The 21,963-nt window shown below is 41.3% G+C and overlaps 1 protein-coding gene across 1 annotated transcript in view; it reads right to left on the reverse strand.

Moving 5' to 3' along the window:
• The window catches only part of raver2 (ribonucleoprotein, PTB-binding 2), a 105,306-nt gene that overhangs the window by 21,502 nt on the left and 61,841 nt on the right, over positions 1 to 21,963 (reverse strand). The window contains exons 5-9 of the mRNA XM_069679518.1: positions 13,586 to 13,777; positions 7,322 to 7,442; positions 3,034 to 3,116; positions 2,844 to 2,942; positions 1,962 to 2,073 (exon numbers count right to left, since the gene is read on the reverse strand). Coding sequence (XP_069535619.1) covers positions 1,962 to 2,073; positions 2,844 to 2,942; positions 3,034 to 3,116; positions 7,322 to 7,442; positions 13,586 to 13,777 — 607 coding nt within the window. The remainder of the gene's footprint in view (positions 1 to 1,961; positions 2,074 to 2,843; positions 2,943 to 3,033; positions 3,117 to 7,321; positions 7,443 to 13,585; positions 13,778 to 21,963) is intronic.

The raw sequence follows: 21,963 nt of genomic DNA on the forward strand, positions 1-21,963 counted from the left end.
TGGGGATTTGAATTGTAAATGCACTGCGGTTTCCTCTTGGATGTGTTGTGCAGTAATTTACATCCGTGAGGCGTTCAGGAACCTGCAGAGGGGTTAACCCCGACACCTGACAGTAACGTATCGTGATTGAGGGTTATTTAGAAATCCTTTCTTCCCTCCTCCCGTGAGTCTCTATCCTTTTTAAACAGTAATTGTTCAAAATACACATCAGAGAAGACATTCATACCTCCACTGAGAAGAAAGAAAGTCATTTTTAATAACAAATACCTGTAAAAAAACAAAACCAACAACTCTTTACTGAAGTTTATGTACACTTATTTTCCCCAGCTTCATTTGGTTTGTGTAAGGACACAAGTTACATACCTGTTCATATTGCTTATATTAACAGCCTTTACAGGACACTGGCTTTGAACTGAGGCACATCCAACATGGAGGCTGTCAAGATTTAACTGTTTGTAGAGTAAAATCCAGGTAAACAATTCTCAGTCCTGTTTTATGTGCTATGCCCATGTTTGGTTAAAACAGTGTCCTGCTCACTTTTGTGGCAGCCTACACAAAGACTGATCATAAAAATCTATCAAAATATGCTTTAAATATCTTATGTCGTTAAAAAATATTTAACATCATCAATATTAACATTAGTGCACCATTACCAAATTATTTTTGAGACCTTATCCTGAATAAAAATTAAGACCACGAGTGTGAAAGACGTAATATAAGAAGAATCTGGCCTTAAATGTGTGTCCAACTAAGTAAGCGAAGGTTTTCATGGCATGTGGCATATTGGGGCCATTGACAAATCATGTATACAGACATAGGCAAACGTACTTGAACTAAAAAGGTTAATTATGGATACGATATTGATACATGCACATCTTAAAATCATTTTCGGGGAAAAAAGGATTTAGGAGCTTTTGGAGCCGAGGCAAGTGCCCATGCACCGACCACGCGTGCAGCCTGTTACAGTTATTTCTGATTCTGAATGTGAGCGCAGTCTAGTGGTAACGCAATGTTAGCTAGAAGGCTAATGGGGGGTTACCGCCCACCTCTGATTGACAGGCGTTAACATTTTTTTAAAATAAATTTCATGATGTAATTTTGTCCGAAACGTTTGACTCTACGTCACCAACAGCTTGCAAGGTCCAGGGCTGATTTAAAACAGTAGATGGCGTGTTTGAGCCATTTCCACTGTCAATATTAACACTAGCATTGATGAGTTTCATCACAGTACAGAAATATAATTTAGATTACAGCTCAAAATACATTTTAAAGTGTGCAGTTACTCTTTAAGTATTAGGTTAGATTTGTATATAGACTAAACTTATAATAATAATTGTACTAATAATAATCATAATAATAATCCTAATGGTAGTAATAATAGCGATATAATCATTTGAAGAATAATAATATAATGATGAATATTAAATATTATAATAATGGTTATATTCGGGGAATAAACTCCAACCTTAAGTTCTTAAATAAAAAATAAAAAAATGGATAAACAAAGTTAATTAATGAATAAAATGAAAAAGTGTCAAAATTATCTGAGATTTCAGTCACAAATGTACAAGAAGAATATTTTGAGTTATTTATTTTCAAGGAATCAAATCACTTCATTACGGTGTGTTTAGCAGGGGTTTATCTCGCTGTTATACAAGCAGCTGCAAGAAACTCCTATGCCTGACTAAAGCTGCTAACTCATAGTTATACAGAGCTAAAGTGTCCTTCTCAAAGAGTGAGGGAACGGCGTGCTAGTTGACTAGTTCTTGTCTTATTTGTAGTCTAGTAAACAGGAAATGTATCAAATTCTCGTCCCATTGGTCCATTATAATGTTTTAAATACACTGGCCCTAACGGGCCATCATACAGGTAAAGCAGTAAAACACCAGTGAGAGACACACTGTAGCTCTTCTTAGTTTGCACTTATGACATTTAGCTTTCTCATACTCAGCCCTGCTCACCTGTGGGCGAGTCTCCAAGGAGGCCTTTCCCCAGTGGCACAAGGCCTGGAGGCCGCAGGGACAAAGCTTTCTGCATGAGCAGCCTGGACGGGTCCCCGAGCAGACTGGAGACCTGTGGAGCAGAGAGGAAGACGAGGAGGAGGAATAGCATTATGTAAAGGAGGAAGACAAAGTTTATACAAAAACAAAGAGAGAAGATGGGGAGACAATGGAGATTATAATTTTAACACATTCTGTTTATCATAACACACACTATTAAAGGAATACAAATGAATACAGCAGTTTTGCTTGTGGCCATGGCTGTTCAGGTATTACACCAGAGAACAAAAGAACTCAACAGTACGTATCATCCTCTTTTTTCCCTTAAAACATTCCCCTCTGCACTATTAATATTGTGTATTTTATTTTGAAAGCCAGAGAAAATAATGAGGAAAACTGCGATAAATAAAAAAGCAAAGTTATTACAGTATAAAATGTGTGTGGGCTGCTGGAGGGTCAAAGAGAAAGAAAGAAAAATATATGCAGTGTTTTTTTCTTCCTCTCTGGATTCTGAATCATCCTCACGCAGTTTCTAAAACAAAAAAACATCAGTCACTGTGACTTTTAACTTTCAATGCTGCAATTAAAGAAAACACCGGAGACATTTAAAAAATATGCAAATGGAAAAGTGGAAATTTCAACACCTCGAGGTCTTCTTTTAAAAGAGAAAAGAAGCAATTAGGTTGCATGATTTGGAGGCTGTTTAGCTTCATTAGCATAAAGTGTTGAAGATGAAAATGTAAGGGCACATAAGCACGTGCCCACAGCTATGTTTAACCCCTTAGCACTAACCTATGCAAATTATCAACAACACACACACACATCCACGAACAGGTGTCTTACGCTGCTGATGCGTTTGTCTTTGATGTGTAGAAGCTGCTGCTGTGCGAGCTGCATATGCAAGAGGTTCTGGAGGACAAGTCCATTACCAAGCATAGCACTCTGCAAGGTAAAGAGAAACACACATTACAAATACATCAACACACACACTGAAAAAAAGACAAACCCACGCAGATGTTGATGCTTTCGTAACCTGGTGTGCTTTTCCCAGCGTGAGCAGAGCCGTGGTGAGAGGAGGTCTGAGGAACGGCAGGCTGCTGTGACGCCCGTACTTCCCTAAAAACACAGACAGACAGACAACAAACAAACATCAATCAGCGCTTCTATGTGTGAGTTTCTTTTATGTATTCTGTTTCCACTAATGCTTTAATCAATCATCATCTCAACAGGCGTACACGGGCTGAATGATGATTCAGACAGCCGATCCATCAGTCATTTACAGCCCATTTCAAACAATCACACGACCCTCTGTTTCACAACAAGCACAAGTGAAGCAGTAATGGGATGTAAAGTTAGCACAAACTAAATTGGCTCCCTAATAACTTTTTCAAAACAGAAACAAAAAAATCAATACAGAGAGGAAAATTATGGAGAATAAATATTTCAAACTTCTTCCAACAGTCAGTGTTCAAAATAGCCTTTAGCATTAGCATCTCTGTAGCTGTTTTTCACTATTTAGGTGCTTGTCTACATGGAGAGGAAGTCCCTCCCCTTACGGTGGGCCCCATGGGACTTTATTTCTTAAAAATCATGTATGGTGAGGAGAGACCATTTGAATCTATCCATCGTGTTCCTTATCCTGTTCAGGGTCGCGGGGAGGCTGGAGCCTATCCCTGCTGTCATAGGATGAGAGGCGGGGTACACCCTGAACTGATCAGGACTGACACATACAGAGTGACAACCTTTCACGCTCACATTCACACCTAAGGGTGTGATTTAAGAGTGAACCTAACGAGCATGTCTTTGGGCTGTGGGAGGAACAGAGTACCCGGAGGGAACCCACACATGCACAGGGAGAACATGGGAACTCCACACAGAAAGGCCCTAAACAGGATTTGAACTAGGAACCTTCTAGAACCACCGTGCAGTCCTCCCATGTCAATAGTACTATGATGCTGAATAACGAGTATAATGTTCATATCAACCAAAAGCTGCTCACTGAATGAAGAAAATGAAATACTTAAAGCTGCTGTGAGGAACGTTCAGTTTGTGTTGATTTTGGCGCCCCCTGTGGACAAAGCCGTACCTCGTATCTCTTTGCTGATTTTGTCCTGTACGTGCTTAAGTGGTGGTTTTTAACAAAAAACCTCATCCTGCTTTCTTCTGTCTGATATGTATCACTCACTTGAAATTGTTGCAGTTTCAGGCATTAAAAATAACTATCTAGAAATAATCAATCTTGTCGCTGATGGTCTGGTTTGCGTTTGTAGCTCATATAGAGTCATCAGAATTAATTTCAGTCTGTTTGATAACCAGCAAAAAACTCCTCACAGGAGCTTTAATGCACCTAAAGTAGAATGACCCATTTCAGAATATAGTACAGTGTTATCATATTTAACAGTATTATAATTACTGATGCATTTGTGTACATAACTTTAAGGTCTCAGCGTTTAAAGAAGGGGAATCTGTAACTATTTTATACATTGTAAGTTTGGAAATGTACCCAGGAGTAAATGTACTTTCTGCAGGTATTCCATCTTCTTCAGCCATAATGCTTTTTACAGTTTGTTGACACTTTTTTAAATCCAGTTTTCTGTTGTTTCACCTTATTTTTGCAACACCTTTGGTCTTACACTTGTTTCCGACATATCAGAATTTTCTGCTTTGTTGTCCCCATTATTGAATTTGTCGTCCAATAACATTTTGACACTTTCACTTCTGCTGCAAATAAAAACCTTAAAAGACCAACTGCTGTCTTCAATTTTTTATTGGAAGTGTGTTTCGCGTGCTGTGAAGCTGTGATAAAGGCAACCTGGTTGGTGAGAGATGGAGTAAAATGTTACAGCTGGGAACCAATAATAGTTGTTTTTTCATTACTGAATTCTTTATGGAAGACAACAGTTTCCTTCTGCTGTTCATGTTGATAAAGTCTGGAGGAAAAAAGAAGCACAGCCAACCATTTGGTTTGTTAGAAACATTTTAACACCCAGTGTGGTTTTCTTTGTACCCAAGTTGAGTTTGAGCAGTATTTCTGTCATCGGTGAACACAGAATTATCTATCGGCTTTCTTATCAAATCACCAGGGCAAACACAAGAAGTATGGTTTAGGAGGATTTACCCACCGCTTTGATTGATATCTGAAAATGCGGCCACGCCTTCTCCGCTTCAGGCGATAACACCCGACTCCTACATTCATACAGCACTAACTCTGGCTCTTGTGTGCGTGTGTGTGTGTTCCTCCTCTGCATCCCCAGATCTCCTCATAATAAATGTAAGCGTCAATGCTAATGGTAGCTTCCACCAGAATAGGTGGAGAAAGTTTAACATTTAATCAAGGTCCTAATTTTAGCCTTTAATAGTGCGTGTTCTTCTTTAAGAGAGCTCCCCCACCTCTCCCATTGTCTCCCTGCTTCCTGCTCTCATTTGTTCCGCTAATGTCACACGATTTCATTTTAATACCTGATTAGCCATTCATCAAATAATGAAGCTGCCGACCGGGTGATTACAGTACATGGGAGGGACAGGCTCGTGCAGTGGATCTTTGATTATCATCCAAGTCCCTCAGGAGGGGAAAGACTGCTCAGAAGAACAAGTTCAGGGCACTGATTTACTCTAAAATGTGCAGTTTACATGCAAATCTCACACAATGAACTAGTTTCAAGTTTAACTTTTCAACTGCATCTTGCTGAAAGAGCTGCAAACTCAATGTATGAACAATTATCGAAACACCACCCTTTTAAAATAAATTGCACATTTTGGGCTCTTTGCAGGATGCCATTTTGTTTTCTTGATTGCAAAGTGAGTGGAGCTATTTCAGGCACAGTAAATTGCCATTCTTTCTTTCCGTCGACAACTTCACATGACTCACAGTTGAAGCATTTCTACAGGATTCTTGGATCCTGAAAATCTTACAGTTTGTAACCAAGTTAGAAAATAAGTGTTTAGGGGCGCCGGTTTAGCTCAGAGGTTCAATCACTCATCCCACATACAGAGGCTGCAGTCCTCCAGGTCCCAACTCTCTCCTCCCCTTTTCCCCAACACCTTCCACTGTCCTCTCTCTCTGAATAAAGGCATAAAAGGTCAAAATTAATGTTAAAAAAAGAAAAAAGAAAAGAAAATATGTGTTTAAATGATAAAAAGTCATACACATGCACACATTAAACGTTGGAGGGAGAAGTTAACCACTACTGCCTGTTTATTTCTCTTAAAAGTTAAAGATATTTATATGAAAACTGATTTTTGTTTTGAATTTTTTACTTTAAATTTTGACTGAAGTTTGGTTTAATTAATTAATTAAAGCTCCATGTTTAGTTCACATATTCAACATCTTACTGCTTAAAGCTCCTGTGAGGAGTTTTTCACTGGTTATGAAACAGACTGAAATTAATTCTGATGACTCCATATGAGCTACAAAAGCAAACCAGACCATCAGCAACAAGATTGATTATTCCTATATAGTTATTTTTAATGTTTGAAACTGCCGGCGGGGGGTAGATGTCAGACGGAGCAATTAACTGCACGCTGCCTTTGTTTACATTTTCCAGGGCAAAACTTTTAAGTGAGTGATACATATGACTGTTAAATGTACAGGACAAAATCAGCAAACAGATAGACGGTATGGCTTTGTCCACAGGGGGCGCCAAAATCAACACAAATTGAAAGTTCCTCACAGCAGCTTTAAAGTTAGCAACTGCTCTTATTCAGGCCTCTGCCTGGATTCTTCTCCATAACAACAAAGCAAAGACTCATGGGTAGTGTAGTATTAAGAATCATCTGGCATATCAAAAATAATAGAGGAACCTTGACCTCTCAAACGCTGAGGAAATCATTTAAGAAAACGGATAATTTGTATAGAGTAATGTGTTTTGTAAACTAACGTAGCAAAAAAACTTAAATTAAGGTCCACTTCCTACCTTTATCACCTTGGTAGGCGCCTGCTCTACCAAATGAGCTAAACCAGCGCTCCAAATTCGTTATATTAAATTTATTTTGGTGACTTCATTCAGACGACCTCTGCAGTACAGTGAGGCAGGTGGACGAGGCCTGACCATAGCTGTACAATTCCTAATGTAAGTCTTACACCTACACTGCTGTCTCTTTCTGGTACAGCACAAGCTATCAAATCATCACTTTGCCAGTGCAAGGATGTCACACTTGAAAGCCCATAATATATGCTGAGAAAAGTCATGTATAATTCAGCGGGCTCAAGAATACCTTAAAAGATGTTAAAATAACAACCTGTGTGATACAAGTTGTGGGGTTTTAGTTGTAAGACTTAAAACCAGATAAAAAAAGCAGATCCCTGCTGGTCACAGTCGTACCTCCTCTTTTCCCCGTGTGGTACGGCCTCATGAGGATCTGCAGGGCGGCGGGGTTGGTCATACTGGTCAGCAGCTGGGCAAGGTTGGGTTCTGGCAGCAAACCTTTCCTATTACTGAGAATCTGTGGAAGAAAAAATACACACAAGTTAGAGGAGGAAAAGTAAGGCTGTGTGTGTGTGTGTGTGTGTTGTACAGTATGTTTTGATCTTGTCATTACGAGTCCCTGATTGCTGTAGTAATGATTACACTAGTTTACATCATCGGGATATGTCTGCGATGTCAGCAGAGCCGAGTCGAACTAGGAGACAGAAGAAAAAGAGGACGAGAGAAAGAGAGAGAGAGAAACGGAGCTGTAAGAGAGGAGAAAAAGGAGCAGGAGGGGGGAAGAGACGGGAAATATGAGCAAAAACAAGGCAGAAGACGAGGAAAAGGGAAGACATGTACTTATACACAAGTTCTCTGCCAATTCTATATGTCGACATCATGTTTGAGAAAAAAAAAAATCTGTAAAAGTTGTTGCAATCTGGCCGAGGTGTGACTGAATCACACTGTGGGCAAATGCACAAACAACACCTTATCTGTATATACATTTTAATGTACTGTGGGCAAACTAATCACAAGAGGAAAGACTTTAAACTTCCTACAAAACATGGTTTCACATAAACATGAAAAATTATGTTGAGAAAAAACACTGAAGTACTGTTTCTGAGGAGTGTAAACTCAGCTTATGTGGGTGTTTCTTGATTAACCGTGGCCGGGAAACATAAGGGAACAACGCAACAAGTGTCATCAGATTGTGATGTAAGTTTTTCTTAAACTGGTGCAGAGAAATAAGTGACATCACCTTTTTCCAGCCCCCACACTTCAAACCGGTGAGAAGTTAAAACAAAAATACTGATAGATGTTACATCGTCTAAACCTTTACATAAAATTGTGACTGTGAAGGATCGTTTATGATAATAGGAAGCTCAAATAGAAAACTAGTTTTTAGGGCTTTTTTGTTCATATGGCAGAGAGATTTTTTAAAAGCTTTAATGAGACAGATGACCTCTGACATGTAGAGGTTTCCATATTTTAAAGGAGACAACACTCTGTAGATCAGGGGTCGTGCTGCGTTCAGGAGCGCTCAGAAACGTGAGTGATCAGACACGTTTTTACTCATATTTTTAAAGAACGATCTCAGGATTTATTAATCGATATTGGGTCATTCAAATGAGAATCGTTTCGAGCAGAGATTACAAGTAGCTCATAATGATGCTATGAGGATTCTCCTTAAGCGATCAAGTGAAATGTTTGTGACTGCTCGAGTCGATACTTTCCAAGCTGTTTTACGAAGTCTTATGTATACATTTATTTGCCGGCTCGATGCCTCGGAGAACGCTGTCATCTTGGTGTTGTCAAATATCAGATGTAGTTCTACATGCTACCAATCCCAGCACTGGAGACACTGGCACAGATGCCTCATATGATGTTAATTTTTGCATATATTTTACATTTTTAAACCATGAGCTTTATTACATTTATTTTGTGTATTGTCTTGTCTCTCTATCTGGACCTTGAGTCTGTAATAAAGTTAATTAAAAGTATGTTGAATTCTTATGTGGACAATTGTCTGCTCAGATTTGATACTTGATGTGCTGCAGACAGACGTCATGATGATAACATTTCTAAATCACCCCGAGCATTGTTTTCTGCATTATATGTTCTTTTAATAAACATTTCACAGGATATATATAAGACTGCCATTGATGCTGCTGTGTCCCTTATGACCCAAATCAACCGATGACATTGTCTCACGGGTACATAGGTCGGCCTCTAGTACATGATTTCCATCACAACCATTCATCATGGGTTGAGGTGTTAATAATGTTGCAGAGACGTTTTCTATAGAAGGGGAAAGTGTCAGACTACAGTTTCAGCCTCTCTCTCTTTAGCACTGCTTTGTTAGTTCTTTCAGCGTGTTGCCGAGGTTTTACTTTGTATTTAATGTGTCTCAGAAGTGTCTGGGTTTTGAGCCCTATTCTGGTTTCGATCACATTCAGGATATAGCGTTGAGAACATGAGAGCCAGGTTATTCACAGTCGTGATGTGGTCTGTGATGATTTGTGTGCGGCTGTGTCGTGATTTCCCAGTATCTCAGTCGCTCATAATGATGCTCAGAAACCTAAATAATGTCTTTACATAGCACAATGTCCTGGTTCCTTTCTAAGCACTCAAGGTACCACATCCAGATTTCTCATACCAGAATAGGATGTGCAAAACACATTAACAGGATGCTTCAGAAACCCAGGATGCTATGTCGTAAAAGAAACACATTCAAAAGCCAGACTTCTATTTCATTTGACACGAGCTGGATTTCCTGGATCCAAACACATCTCTGCTTACTTGCTTTTAAATCCAAAGACGTACTGTAAGGCACATTCCCAAATAAGAATTCAATCACCAATTACACCGCGAAATCTAATTCATCAGACTCAAATGAAATCCTATTGAATTAGACGTCAAGTCGAATGGAGCAGCCCGCGTGGATCCTCCTCAGCTCTGACAGCGAGGCGGCAGTTCCTCGCTGACTGGCCTAAAGACACGGCTATTTAAAACAACATTAGCAGGATGGTGATATTTCCTCCCCGTCTGCCCCTGAGCTACAGCGCGACTCCAGCTCCAGTCAACCTTGTTTCCTTCCTGTCACATCCTGAAGAGAGAGCTTCGCTGACGGGGATGGAGCGGGTCTGACTCCTGCCTGTCAGCAAGAGAGGAAGAGGAGAGTCTGATACACACATACAGCTTGTTACAGCAAGGGAAATTGGTGTGTGTGTGTGTGCTGGTGTTGAACAAGGCCAGTCGTAGCTGACAGCGTCTTTCAAGGAAAGAGTAAAGAGTAGGAGGAGGACAGGAGGAGGAGGAGGAGGAGAAGTGCTCTCTCATTGCTTTTCTTTTACTGCTGGAAGAAAATGTCATCATGCATCAGACTGTTTGGCTACTGGCACAAAATCCAGCCACACTCCCACGCAAGAAAACACACACACACACAAACACACTCGCAACGCAAGGGAGGTAAGGAAGCCGCGAAGATGGGAAGGCGAGAAGTGTCGCGTACGGAGCGGGATGGGGGGAGAAAGAAAGGAGGAGGGAGGAAGAGGCCATCTGGTCCTCAGCGTTCACAGTCGCATTCACTAACTGGAGGAAGGAGAGAATCGCCTCAGAGCAGATCTGTAGCCGGGGGTCGGTCCTGATCTCTCTCTGAAGGTCTGATGTTTCTTTAACCAGCTGCTCACATTCACTGCAATAATCTCACAGCAGCCTCGGGGCACCAATCTAACCTCGCAGTCTTCCCGCTCCCTATTATTCCTGGTCTCTTTCTCCTTGTGTTTACGTCCTCCTTCCTCCCCACGTCTGCCTTATCTTCCTCTGCTAATTTATTCAGAAACACATTTTCTCTAAATGTCTTCTCATCCTCTTCGTCGCAATTCAAGCTCTGTGACCGCTGCAGCTCTGCTTCTCAGTGTATCCATCTCAAGGCCACAAGCTCTCTTTCTCTGCAACAGCTGGGAATAACATCACAGAGAACACAGCTGTCGGATATATTCTGAACATCAGAAAATTGGAAATGTAGTAGCTTGAAGTCTGAGAATTACTCGATTAAAGCGCCCTTACAGTTACAGTAAAAGTGATGGTGAATGTTTCCAGGTGTAACAGTGCTACCTTTGCAAACTGTGTTGTAGTCGTCCATATTTATCATCAGACAAGAGCATAACAGCAAGTCTTAAGAGTTTTCTCTGGGCTTGGGGCGGCTGTGGCTCAGTGGTACAGTCAGTCGTCTTTCAATTGGAAGGTTGGGGGTTCAATCCCTGACTGCTACAGTCACGTGTCAAAGTGTCCTTTGGCAAGACACTGGACCCCAACTGTACAAAAGCGCTTTATAAGAACAGTCCATTTTACCATTTTACAGGTAATCTATTTATCTCCGGCGCGCGACTGGATTTTAGTACAGGAAGTGTTCAGGTTTCCGTTTGTAGTACGGACCAATCACGCATCAGCAGGCTTCAGTGTTTACACTTACCGTCTATATGGAGGGCAAAAACAGACAGAATGTAATTTCCAAGTTCAGCAAACAATCTGTTTTAGAAAAAAAATGTAACGCCAGTGACAGATTTTCTTGACACTGTGTCGAAAAGCCAATCAAGGTCAAGCATTTATATTTCCCCAACTTCCTTGAATGCATCAGAAATCATTCAACAAACGAGCATTTTAAAAGTAGTTTTCTTCTCCTCTCGAGGACAGACCTGACAAAGCTTTTTTTATTTTTTCACTAATCTGCACCAAGATGTTGAAATTTTGGCAAACTTAATTAAAGTAAATCACAAGAAATTCGGTTTATTTTTCAGAACGCACGAAAAGTTCGCCGTCACTCGCAGAGGTTATATTGTCGTCAGATGATAGCTGGGTTCAAGATTGGCCTACAGGTCGCTCATAATACACAGAGAACCTGCAATGCATGTAAAAATATTTTTTCATCTGACAGGGACAATATGATGTATGTCGTGCCTACAGGCTGTGCAAAACAATTTCCGATGCAATTTTTAACTTATGAGATAATTTAGATAATGATTAAACTAAATCCACATTATAATATATGTATTTACTGCATTAGCTTACATACACACATTAAATAGATAGAAGACTGTTAACATTTGTAGCACCTACATTTGTATAAAGATCACAACAGTTGGTGAGGATATTGTCAGCTCACTTAGCTGCTAGTTTCCCTCTCAACTACTACTACTAGTATAACAGATGATGGCTTCTTTCAGACTGCAATTCTCTCTTTTGTTCATATGTGACTTTTTTTCACAACAGTGTGGAAAGAAAAAAATCACATGGAAATGATCATCTCAATTCTGTTTTGGGCCACTTTTGTGTGTGGTTCTATATCAACAACAGGTTGATTTAGGACCAATTTTTCTATTTAAACAAGACGAGGTCGAAACCTAGTGGCTGGCCGCATCATGTCAATGTGTGCTTTTGTGGGTAATGTGTTACAAGGACGGTCCTTATGAGGCCGATGACAATGCGTTTGAAGGCAGCGGACGTAGGTGGGCAGACGAGCAGCTGAGGAGCAGCCCCGCCTACTCCCCGAACTAAGTATCCAGAGCCATGTAGGCAGAGAGTCGCGTCGGTGGAGGTCCAATATGCTCCATGTTCCGCCATCGCAATGTCGCAACTCTCTCTCTCTCTCGGGCTCTGATTGTACCGTCACTCACTCACAGTTACTCAGTCAGTCACATACAGACCCACGTGTCGGGCTGACCCCAACGGTCAGCCAAAAGTCAAATTAACAGCCCAACATAATAAATAATAATAATAATAAGACATTAGATGCAAAATATATTAAAAAATTGAGATAATCTAGGCTTGCATGGCGGTATTTAAAATAAAATTGCCTCATGGTCTGCCGCTCTCACTCCTGAACACACGCATAAATGAACCATTTTTGATTATGGCTTCGTAGTTCTACATAAACCATGAAGATTAGAATATATATTAGTGTATAATAGTAACTGTTCCCTTTTCTGAAACTGATTGTAGCTCTCAGTTGTGCTTACATCATGTGTGTGTTTGCTGGTGTGTATCCATTTGAATGTCTGTGTGTGTATGAGTGTCATACTGCGTCGCCGGCTCTGGGTTTGGTTTATTTCAGGCAGCAGGAGACAGTGTAGGAGCCCGATCAGTCTATAGAACTATAATTATCATGTCAGTGCCTCTCCGCTACCACGGTGCTGTGTAGGAGGGACACCACAGCGACAGAGAGGGTGTTCATGCATGTGCTGCGTGTCAAACTTCAGTATGTATGAACACTGGATGTGCAATAACAGGCTGGCAGCGGGTTAAGGATTACATGTAGCTGGGAGCATGTCTGCTTGTTTGTGTGTTAAAGTCTCAAGTTTGATAGTCTCCCAAATATGACAGGAAGCTCGGTTACCTTTGCACACAGCTGGTAGGAATGTCCTCAAGAGGCCTTCTTGCCTCTTCACACCACCATCTCTAACGTATACATTTACTGCTGTCACATAATATACTGTATAAAATGAGCAGATTATCAGCAAGTAACCACAAAGTGTGTAAAGATTAGAAGAAGATTCCCTTCATGAAATGAAGTCAAACGTTGGCATGTATTTAACCAACAGTTGCTGCGACTGTTTTTAGACTTTTTCTCACTTCCTGTGTGTCTGATGGTTTGTGCCGCTCTTTTGGCATCGTACTCACCATACCCTGGGCGGCGATGAGTGCAGCCAGGGTGCTTCTCCCTGAGGTGCCGGGGGTACAGAGTGACAGACGGACCTCCTGTCCTCCCACCGGCGTTCTGTCCATCTCTATCAGCACAGCCTCCGCCTGCTCCGAGCTCTCGTACTCCACCACGCCGAAGCCACGGACCGGGCTGCCCTCATCCTGAGCGAGCTGGAAGATAAACAAAAAGAAATACATGAGTAATGACAACTTATTTTCTAATCAAAGTCCAAAGAGAGGTCTTTGAATAGTGCATATTGGAAGTTTAAAGATATAATAAGTAGGATTTTCCTACTTTTACAAATATAACATAATATAAATCATCACTTATGGGCCTCTATACATGTGCGTTGGTGAGTGTGTGCAGACCCTTCTGAGACCCTTCCCTCTGCATCTATTCTGTTGTTTTGCTTTGCACGAGACGTTTTCAGGAGGGGCGCTGTTGTGGTTCCCTGAGCCAATCACAGCGTATAGGTGAGTGTGGGAGTGGTTCAAATTAGGAACTGGGCCCCATTCAGACCGGTGAATATGGCGAAAGAGCGATGCAGAGCTGGCCTTCTTTCTATTGGACAGGTAGGTGCCTCAAACAGTAGGAAAAGCTAACCGGCGGTTAGCATGCTAGCGCAAAGGTAACCGTGATGCTGTCGGTGTTAGCTCAGTAGGGTGGGCGTGTCAATGTGATGTTGACAAAATCCTTTAAATTTAAAACTTCTAACCGAACAAATTTCTTGACAAAATCATTGGTGTTTTCGTCATGAGGAGGGAGGGAAGGTTTTCAACGTCACAAATCTCAGCTCACAGGGAAGTAATTGGTATCGACTAAATGTCTCACATATGTACACAATATACACACAAAATGCATTGTGGTCATTTTGCACTACAGGGCACCAAAAACTTATTTATAGACTATTTAGGTTTCTGCAGCAGCTTCACTCCACAAAAGTTTTAACTAAACCTGCCCAATTTTAAATTTCTTTTCCTCCCACAGTATCTGTGGTTCTGTCTTACTAGCTAAATCAGTTATAGTTGTGGTCAAATGAATACACTTATTTTGGTCAATTACACACAACACCATCATTCTAATTAAATAACACTAAACCTAACATCTGCAACCCATTTCCTTCTTTCAGACCACTCATGTGCAGAAATTTTAAACAAATACAACCCCAGAGGTGTTATCGCCAAGAGCTTTTTAATGTGTTTTAGAGTGCTTATTTTGACCGTTATGTGAGGAAATGTACCCACTGACAATTGCAATCACTTAATATAATAATAACAATTAGTAGAAGCCATTTTTTCCCCCTCAATAGAGAGGGCAAAACCCCTGGAAACATTGCTTTTATTTGTTTTTGTCTTTTTATAAATCATCCGGTCAAGCAAAAGAGGTCTCTGTAAAACAGTCTCCTTTCTTTTGCTCCATGATAAATTCAAGGCCCTCGCTTCGCTCTTCAGCCCCTTACACTCCCACTCCGATCCCTCTTTTTATTTAGGGCTCTCTTCGTAGCTTTTTTCTCCTCCAAGGTCTTCCTTCTTTTTGCTTCTTTAGCGGTAGGCTATGTGCTGTTGTCGGAAAAGGAGGTACAGGAAGTTTACCGCGTGCTGCCAGAGCTCCTGACTGACACAACCTCTGCGTGCCCGCTGCTGACACAAGTTCACGTAAAAGCCGGATGACGCTAATTTGTACAGAGTCGCTGTGATTGGCTAGTTATGTGGCTAAGCTAATTCTGACTGGACACATTTTTCTTACATTTTTTTTCCAAACAAACTTAGGGGAATGTAATGATCAAAATGTGTTATTTTAACCAAATTCTTATGAAATAATGTGAGTGTGTCCGGCAGCTCAGTGACGTTCCCTCCCCTGACCAGAGAAAAATGGAGAGCGACACAGTCACAAGGCACATCTGCCACAGAGGGCTCTTTTGAGGTGTAGGACTTCTCCCCTCCAGAGTCCCCTGAAGAGCGCTTTAGTGCGGTGGAGGACCGCGGTGGTCCCGAGCCCTATCAGTTCGAGCCGTTGGCTCCATCCCCACTAATGCCTGAAGCCGGAGCTTTCAGAGCCGAGGCAATGCAAGGGCAAGAGAGAATGTGCGCAGTCTCTGAGTGGTAACGTAACGTTAGCTAGAAGGCTAATGTTAGCTGAAAGTTCGAATAAGTTTCACAAGCTTCACAGACTCCCACTCAAAGACTTGTCTCAAACGGTGGACTCTACGTCTACATCGGCTGGCAAGGTTCATAGCTGGTGTTGTTGTGTTTGAGCCATTTCCAACCCATGAAATGCCCATTTTTATAAATTTGGTAAGAAATGTCAATATTACCACCAGCACTGTTGTGTTTCATCAGAGTACTGCTATATAATTTTGATTACGGCTCAAAAAACATGTTTAGGTGTGCAGTTACTCTTTAAAGAGATAGAGTGTGTGTGTGTGTGTGTGTGTGCGACAGGCAGTATCTGACATAAAAACTTTGTGCTGTCTTAGTAGTAAAAGAGCTTGCCTCAGCTCCTTTTGTCAAAAAGAACAGATGAAAAATTAAGAGATGTAAGAGATGCATCCTGTTCCTACACTGCTGAAGGGCGAGACCATCAACACACACACACACACACACACACACACAAACACACACATTGAGAGAGAAACCCACAAGCACACAAACTCTGGTGCTCGAGTGTATGTAAGAAGCAACAACAATGGGACCAGATACAAACCAAATAATTATCTCTTGCTACAAACTTACTTGCCTCGTCCAGTGAAACACGGAACATAGAAATCTAAAGGAGGAAAGTTTCCACATTGTATAAATCAATAGACAGACGTCTCCAGGCCTGATGGAGCGGCTGACCAGAAACATTACATCTGGAGGAGACAGACTTTTCTGTCAAGAGGGCTCAGTCATTTCCAGCGTGTGAGCAGCAGCTAAATAATGCAGGCAGGCTAATAGCTTAAAGCTAATGGGTGATACTGGATAATGACAACGGCTAAAAGCAAATGGCTCCATGTTTAAACACACCGCTTGACCTATTGTTGGTGGTGGATGGACTGAGTTAAAAAAAAAATGAGGGGGGCGTCAGTAAGTTGACTGTTTAAAGGATTTGTACACAGTTCGAGAACAGATCAAGTGTACCAGTGGTTTCTTAAAGATATAATCATGAAGATTTCAGTTTCGTTCTCTTTGGCGGCACCTAATGGCGATAAACGGTAATTGCGGAAGCACACTTCCTACATATCCAGACGTCCCCGGTTGGCTCCGGTTCTAACTCTTGATTTTCCTCGCTGACGGTCGCTTTCCTTTTTAGACTGTTTGCCTTCATCTGAGCGTCGAGTTTGTTTCTTTTTCTTTGGATTTTCACTTATTTTTGAAGTTGTATCTGTAGTCATCCATCTTTTCTTTGTTTGTTCAGCCATAGTAGATTACTATTTACTCGCAACACTTGCAGAGAGCGGAAAAGCAGCCGCTTAGCTCCGCCTACCCTCTCTGGCAGACCAACCACTGCTGGCTGATGGAAAACGCGTCGCTAACTGGGCGCCGCTTGGGATTTTTTCCATGCATGTCGCCACAGGTATGTAAACTTCAGTGACTGTAGTGATTGTTTCAGTTACGTCTCCTCTCGCCGTTTGTCCTCTACTCTGCTAATCCGGAACTGATCGGCTGCTGGAGCCGTATTTGTCAACAGAGCTGTCAATCATCATTTTTACAGCATAAAATAACTAATTAAAAATAAACTTGTCAGAAAAATGAACACTTGGACGTGAATCCGCATGATAAGAACTAACTATAATGACAGAAACTATGTTTGAGAAAGAATTATTTGATTTTATAGTTTGACTCATGTCCCATCTGTTAACATGGAGGAGGTGGGCTTTATGACCTATACTGCAGCCAGTCAGCAGGGGGCGATAGAGAGGGTTTGGCTCCACTTTAAGGGAGCTGTCATGTCGTCCATCTTTTTATACAGTCTATGAGCTTGCCAGGTAACTTGGCTGGGTTTATATATCAGTCAATAATAGATAACGGCTGACACAACAGCATCTGCAATCACAACAAGAAATGTCCGCACTGAAGTCTTGCTCAAACTGATTTAAGGTGGTGTCTCTAGTCCATGTTTTTCCCCTCAAAAAGCACAGACAAGATTATTTTTCAACTGCAAAATGTGTGACAGAGTGTAGTTACACTATTTTATTATTATTTACCTTTATAGGAAGGGAGAGCAGAAGCCAGAGGGACCAAGGAGACGATGAGTAAAGGCTAAAGCTTACTGTGTAAGCCGACCTATTAAATGAATATTAATAGCTTTAAAAAAACACTCTACATAACTACGGCTTAGAGGAGCTTCTGATTGCAACTGAGCATAAAAAAGCTATCATAAAATCACACTTCTATGCAGCTCGATCACATTTCATTGTAAAAACAGACGGATTAGAAATCAGTGGGAGAGAAATGAGAGAGATGTATTTGTACTTTCTCAGCGCTGATGCTAACAGGCATCAGCGCTCAATCAAGTTGCCCTCCTCCTCCAGTCCTCCTGCTCCCTCCATCCATCCGTCCTCTCGTTCGCCTGCTGCTCCCTCCGGTCTGAACAGAGGATGGATGGATGGAGGAGTAGGTCGATAGGCTATTATCATCAGCATACATTAAGCAAACTGTATGGAAATGACCTGAACCACTCTACCTCTCGAGAGATGGATAGATGGACGGATGGAAGAGGGGTGAGAGAGTGGGAGGGAGGAGTGAAGGAGAAAAACATCAGTGATTGATTAAGTGAGGGAGGCTGACGGAGGATAAGACAGGAAGGAAAACAGATGAAAACTTGATAATCATTGTTTTTGGTGGGAGCGGGGAAACAGAGAAACATACATTATGTATTAAATTGGATTGTGTGCAAATGGCATTCAAACTATCATCAACTATGTGTTTGTGTGTGCACGCCTGAGTAATGATGGGAACACTGAGTGAGCCTCTCTCCAACTACACTCACACTACATCAAACATTCAATCATGTGTCCGATCAGCACGCACAATTATGTAAATGTAAAGCAGGCGTGAGTGCAGCTGTCGTCTCTTTACATTTTTGTGTCTATGTGTATTCCCTAAAATATAAAAATAAATGCATTTTGCAGGAAAAGCACTGGAGCTGAACTCGTCACAGCCTCAGCGTTATCAACAGGGTTTGAGCATGGAAATGTATGGCAGCAAAATGCTAATTTTTACTTGTATTAAACTGATTTACAAAGCATCCTGAGAGCTCGCTCCAGACTTCAATTACCATTTAAAAACTGCATTTCTTCTATCTTTGCAGCTTTTGTTTTTACACTGATGTTTGAGGTAGCTGTTAGTCACAATCAACATCAACATCTAATGCATGCCCCTGCTTCACCCTTCCACCGAGACAAGCTGTCATTTCGTAACAAGGTTGATAGAGGTGTAAAGGATCGCAGTTGATCCGTAATCAGTATGGATCACGCCCCCACCCTCGGTTCAGAACGCATGTGATCCGCGGACCGATGCAAAGTTAAACATCCTGACGTGAAAAACAGCTTTACTGCCGCTGAATCTCTGCAAAGCTACAGATGAACACAAAGTGATGTCAACGTGAAGTACAATGATTAGAGGCTTGGGCTTCATGTAGCGTGATTCAGACTCTGATGATCATTGATGGAGGGTCAAGTTTGGGGGTAAACAAACAAACAAAAATAAATGTTAGCTTAGCAGCTGCAGCAGCGCTTGCTTCACATAGCGTGAGAGCAGCGAGGAGAGGGGCTGCTAGGAGCGTATCAGTCCTCAGAGATCCGCTCTATAACTGTTTCCACATGAGGAGTGCGTATTTCCCTGCACATTAACTGCTTTGTATCAAACGGGGCTTCAAAGTTTTTACTTTCACTCTCGCAGTTTCAGTGTTTGTTCTGAAAGTCCCACCTGGTGGATGCTTGCGATAAGACTCGGTTGCTTAATGTTAGTAACTTCATTGCGTTGTTTGTATGTTAACTCACCGATAATACACGAACTCGGGTTCACAGCTGTGACTCAAACAGAACATGCATGTGAAGCGAGATACACAAAAAATCCAAAAGAATGAACAGTGTGCGTTGTGTGTTCACAAAGGCCATACTGGTACATGATAAACTTGCTTATTGTAGATTACAGAACACGTGTAGTGCACGACAGAAGGATTTATGTTTAGTGTTGGTAGTTCTAATGTTCTGAGATGGGTCACACAGATACAAGCAACAGCTACAGCTCTACAGCTCTGCTTGAATTAATTATTGAAAAAGCAGCAACATGAAGTAATAATAAAAACTGAGGATGCGATGAATTGAGATGAACGGAGATTCATCTCACTGGTAGCTGAAGAGGGGAGAAAGTATTACAAATGTACGTTTTTCTTTTTTGGCTGATCCGAAAAATAATCTGATCCATGACTCAAAACCGTGAAACAATCCGAACCGCGAATGTTGCGATCTGTTTTTGTCAGACCTGTCAAGTTAATTTATTATTTCGGCATTTCCTGTTTTATTTTGTTAACCTTGTCTCTCGTCTTTTTCAGTTCCTGTCAAGCTGTCTCCCTCACCGTTGATCACCGGGTCCCTCCCTAATGTGTTGCACCTGTGTCTTGTTACGTTCACTCCCTTTTCCTTCTTAAGCCCTGGCGTTCCCTCACTTCCCTGCCAGATTATCACTAGCCGTTGCAGTCGATACATCCAGCTCTCTTTATTAGATTATCCTAGACCCTCGTGTTTTGACCATCTTTTTCTGTCCTCGTTCCTGTTTATTGCCTGTCGGATCTCTGTTACCTTGCCTTCGCTTTTTGACTTCTGTGTACCGGACCTTGCTTGAATAAAGACCACGTTTTTTGGAACTATCACCTGTCTCCACAGTTGAATCCTTACTCTGTGCCTGACAGTTTTCAAGTTCAGTGAAAATCCTTTCATGGCCAGCCAGCTGTCTTTCTGCGTATATGACAAAATATTACCCCCCTTGTGTCAAACAAAAAACCTCACTGCTGTAATGTCACAGCTCAGTTTTGCAGATATTTACAGATTATTTATAGATATTTGCAGATTTTACTAAATGCATTATGTAGAGTATATTTCTGCATGTGTGTGTGTGTGCGCGCGCTTGTTTGAAAGAGTGCAGAAACCAAAGACGCTCAGCTAGCTATCAGTGTGTCTGACAGCTCCTGACCCCAAGTCATGGTCCTCGACCAAGAGATGCTGACTGTGTCACCAGCAAGACAAAGACTATGTGGACCACCGCCTGTCAGTTGTGTGTGTGTGTGTGTGTGTGTGTGAGTTTAAACGGCCACATCAGCTGTCTGAAACTGAGTGATGAGGTCACGACAGCCCCGTCACAGCCGTCTGTGGAGAACGGTACGTGACCCGTCACTGTGACAAGTTTCACTGTAAAGATCTTTATGGAGAGAGCTGGAGGAGTCGAGGAGGAGAGGCTGTGTGTGTGTGTGTGTGTGTGTGTGTGTGTGTGTGTGTGTATGTGTGTGTGAAAGTGAGGAGTATTATTTAAAAAAAATAATTTACAAAGAGGATCAAATATCAGGAAATCATTAGTTTTAAGATTCAGAGATCTCACATAAAACAATTCTAATAAATCAAAGTCGAGGTTTTTTTCATTATCTTTGTGTTCAGTGTTGAATAATTAAACACGACGCCTTACAGTTACTCTTTCTTTGAACTAAACTTTGAAAGCACTTCAAGGTTTGATAATTGTGTCAAGCTTCATGAGGTCGTACTTGGAAAGACCTTAATTAGATGCACACAATCATTGCAGACAATTGAGAGGAACATTTAAAACACTTTACATATTGAAACTAGCTTTATTCTGTTTCTCTGCATAAAACATGTTCACATTTTCTCACACATTTTATTTCCGTTGTCTCTCTTGGGTTTAAAGTGCTACATTTTTAAGGTGGTGTATACAGCTTTTGATCAATTTTTACATCAATCAATCCCCTACGCTAAGAATGCTAAGACCCAAATGTACTTGTACTTGGTCTGAAAAAAAGTGGTATCGGTGCATCCCTACAACTAACATTTTATTTTCAGCTGTAATTTTACCGCAGGAAAATGAAGTGGGCGGGGACTATGCAGATTCAGGAATTTTTAATGAGGGAGAAGGAGGAGATGCCTTGTGAGGAAGGTAATTAAACATACTTTGCAGATAAAACATCAGACGCAATTAATTATTTCAAGCAGAGGTTTTTATATGTCTTGAAACAGGACTGGAGCTGCTCTTTAACGGCTGTACTTTAACGTATATATATTATACTTAATATATTGTGTATTGTAGCCTCTTGAGGAGAAGTAAAATATGAAGTTGGGTTCTTCCAAATGAGGCTTGTCGGTGAAGTA

The sequence above is a fragment of the Semicossyphus pulcher genome, unplaced genomic scaffold (assembly GCF_022749685.1).
Source record: "Semicossyphus pulcher isolate SPU_LCO1_2020_fin unplaced genomic scaffold, fSemPul1.0.p SCAF_4, whole genome shotgun sequence".
Lineage (NCBI taxonomy): Eukaryota > Metazoa > Chordata > Actinopteri > Labriformes > Labridae > Semicossyphus > Semicossyphus pulcher.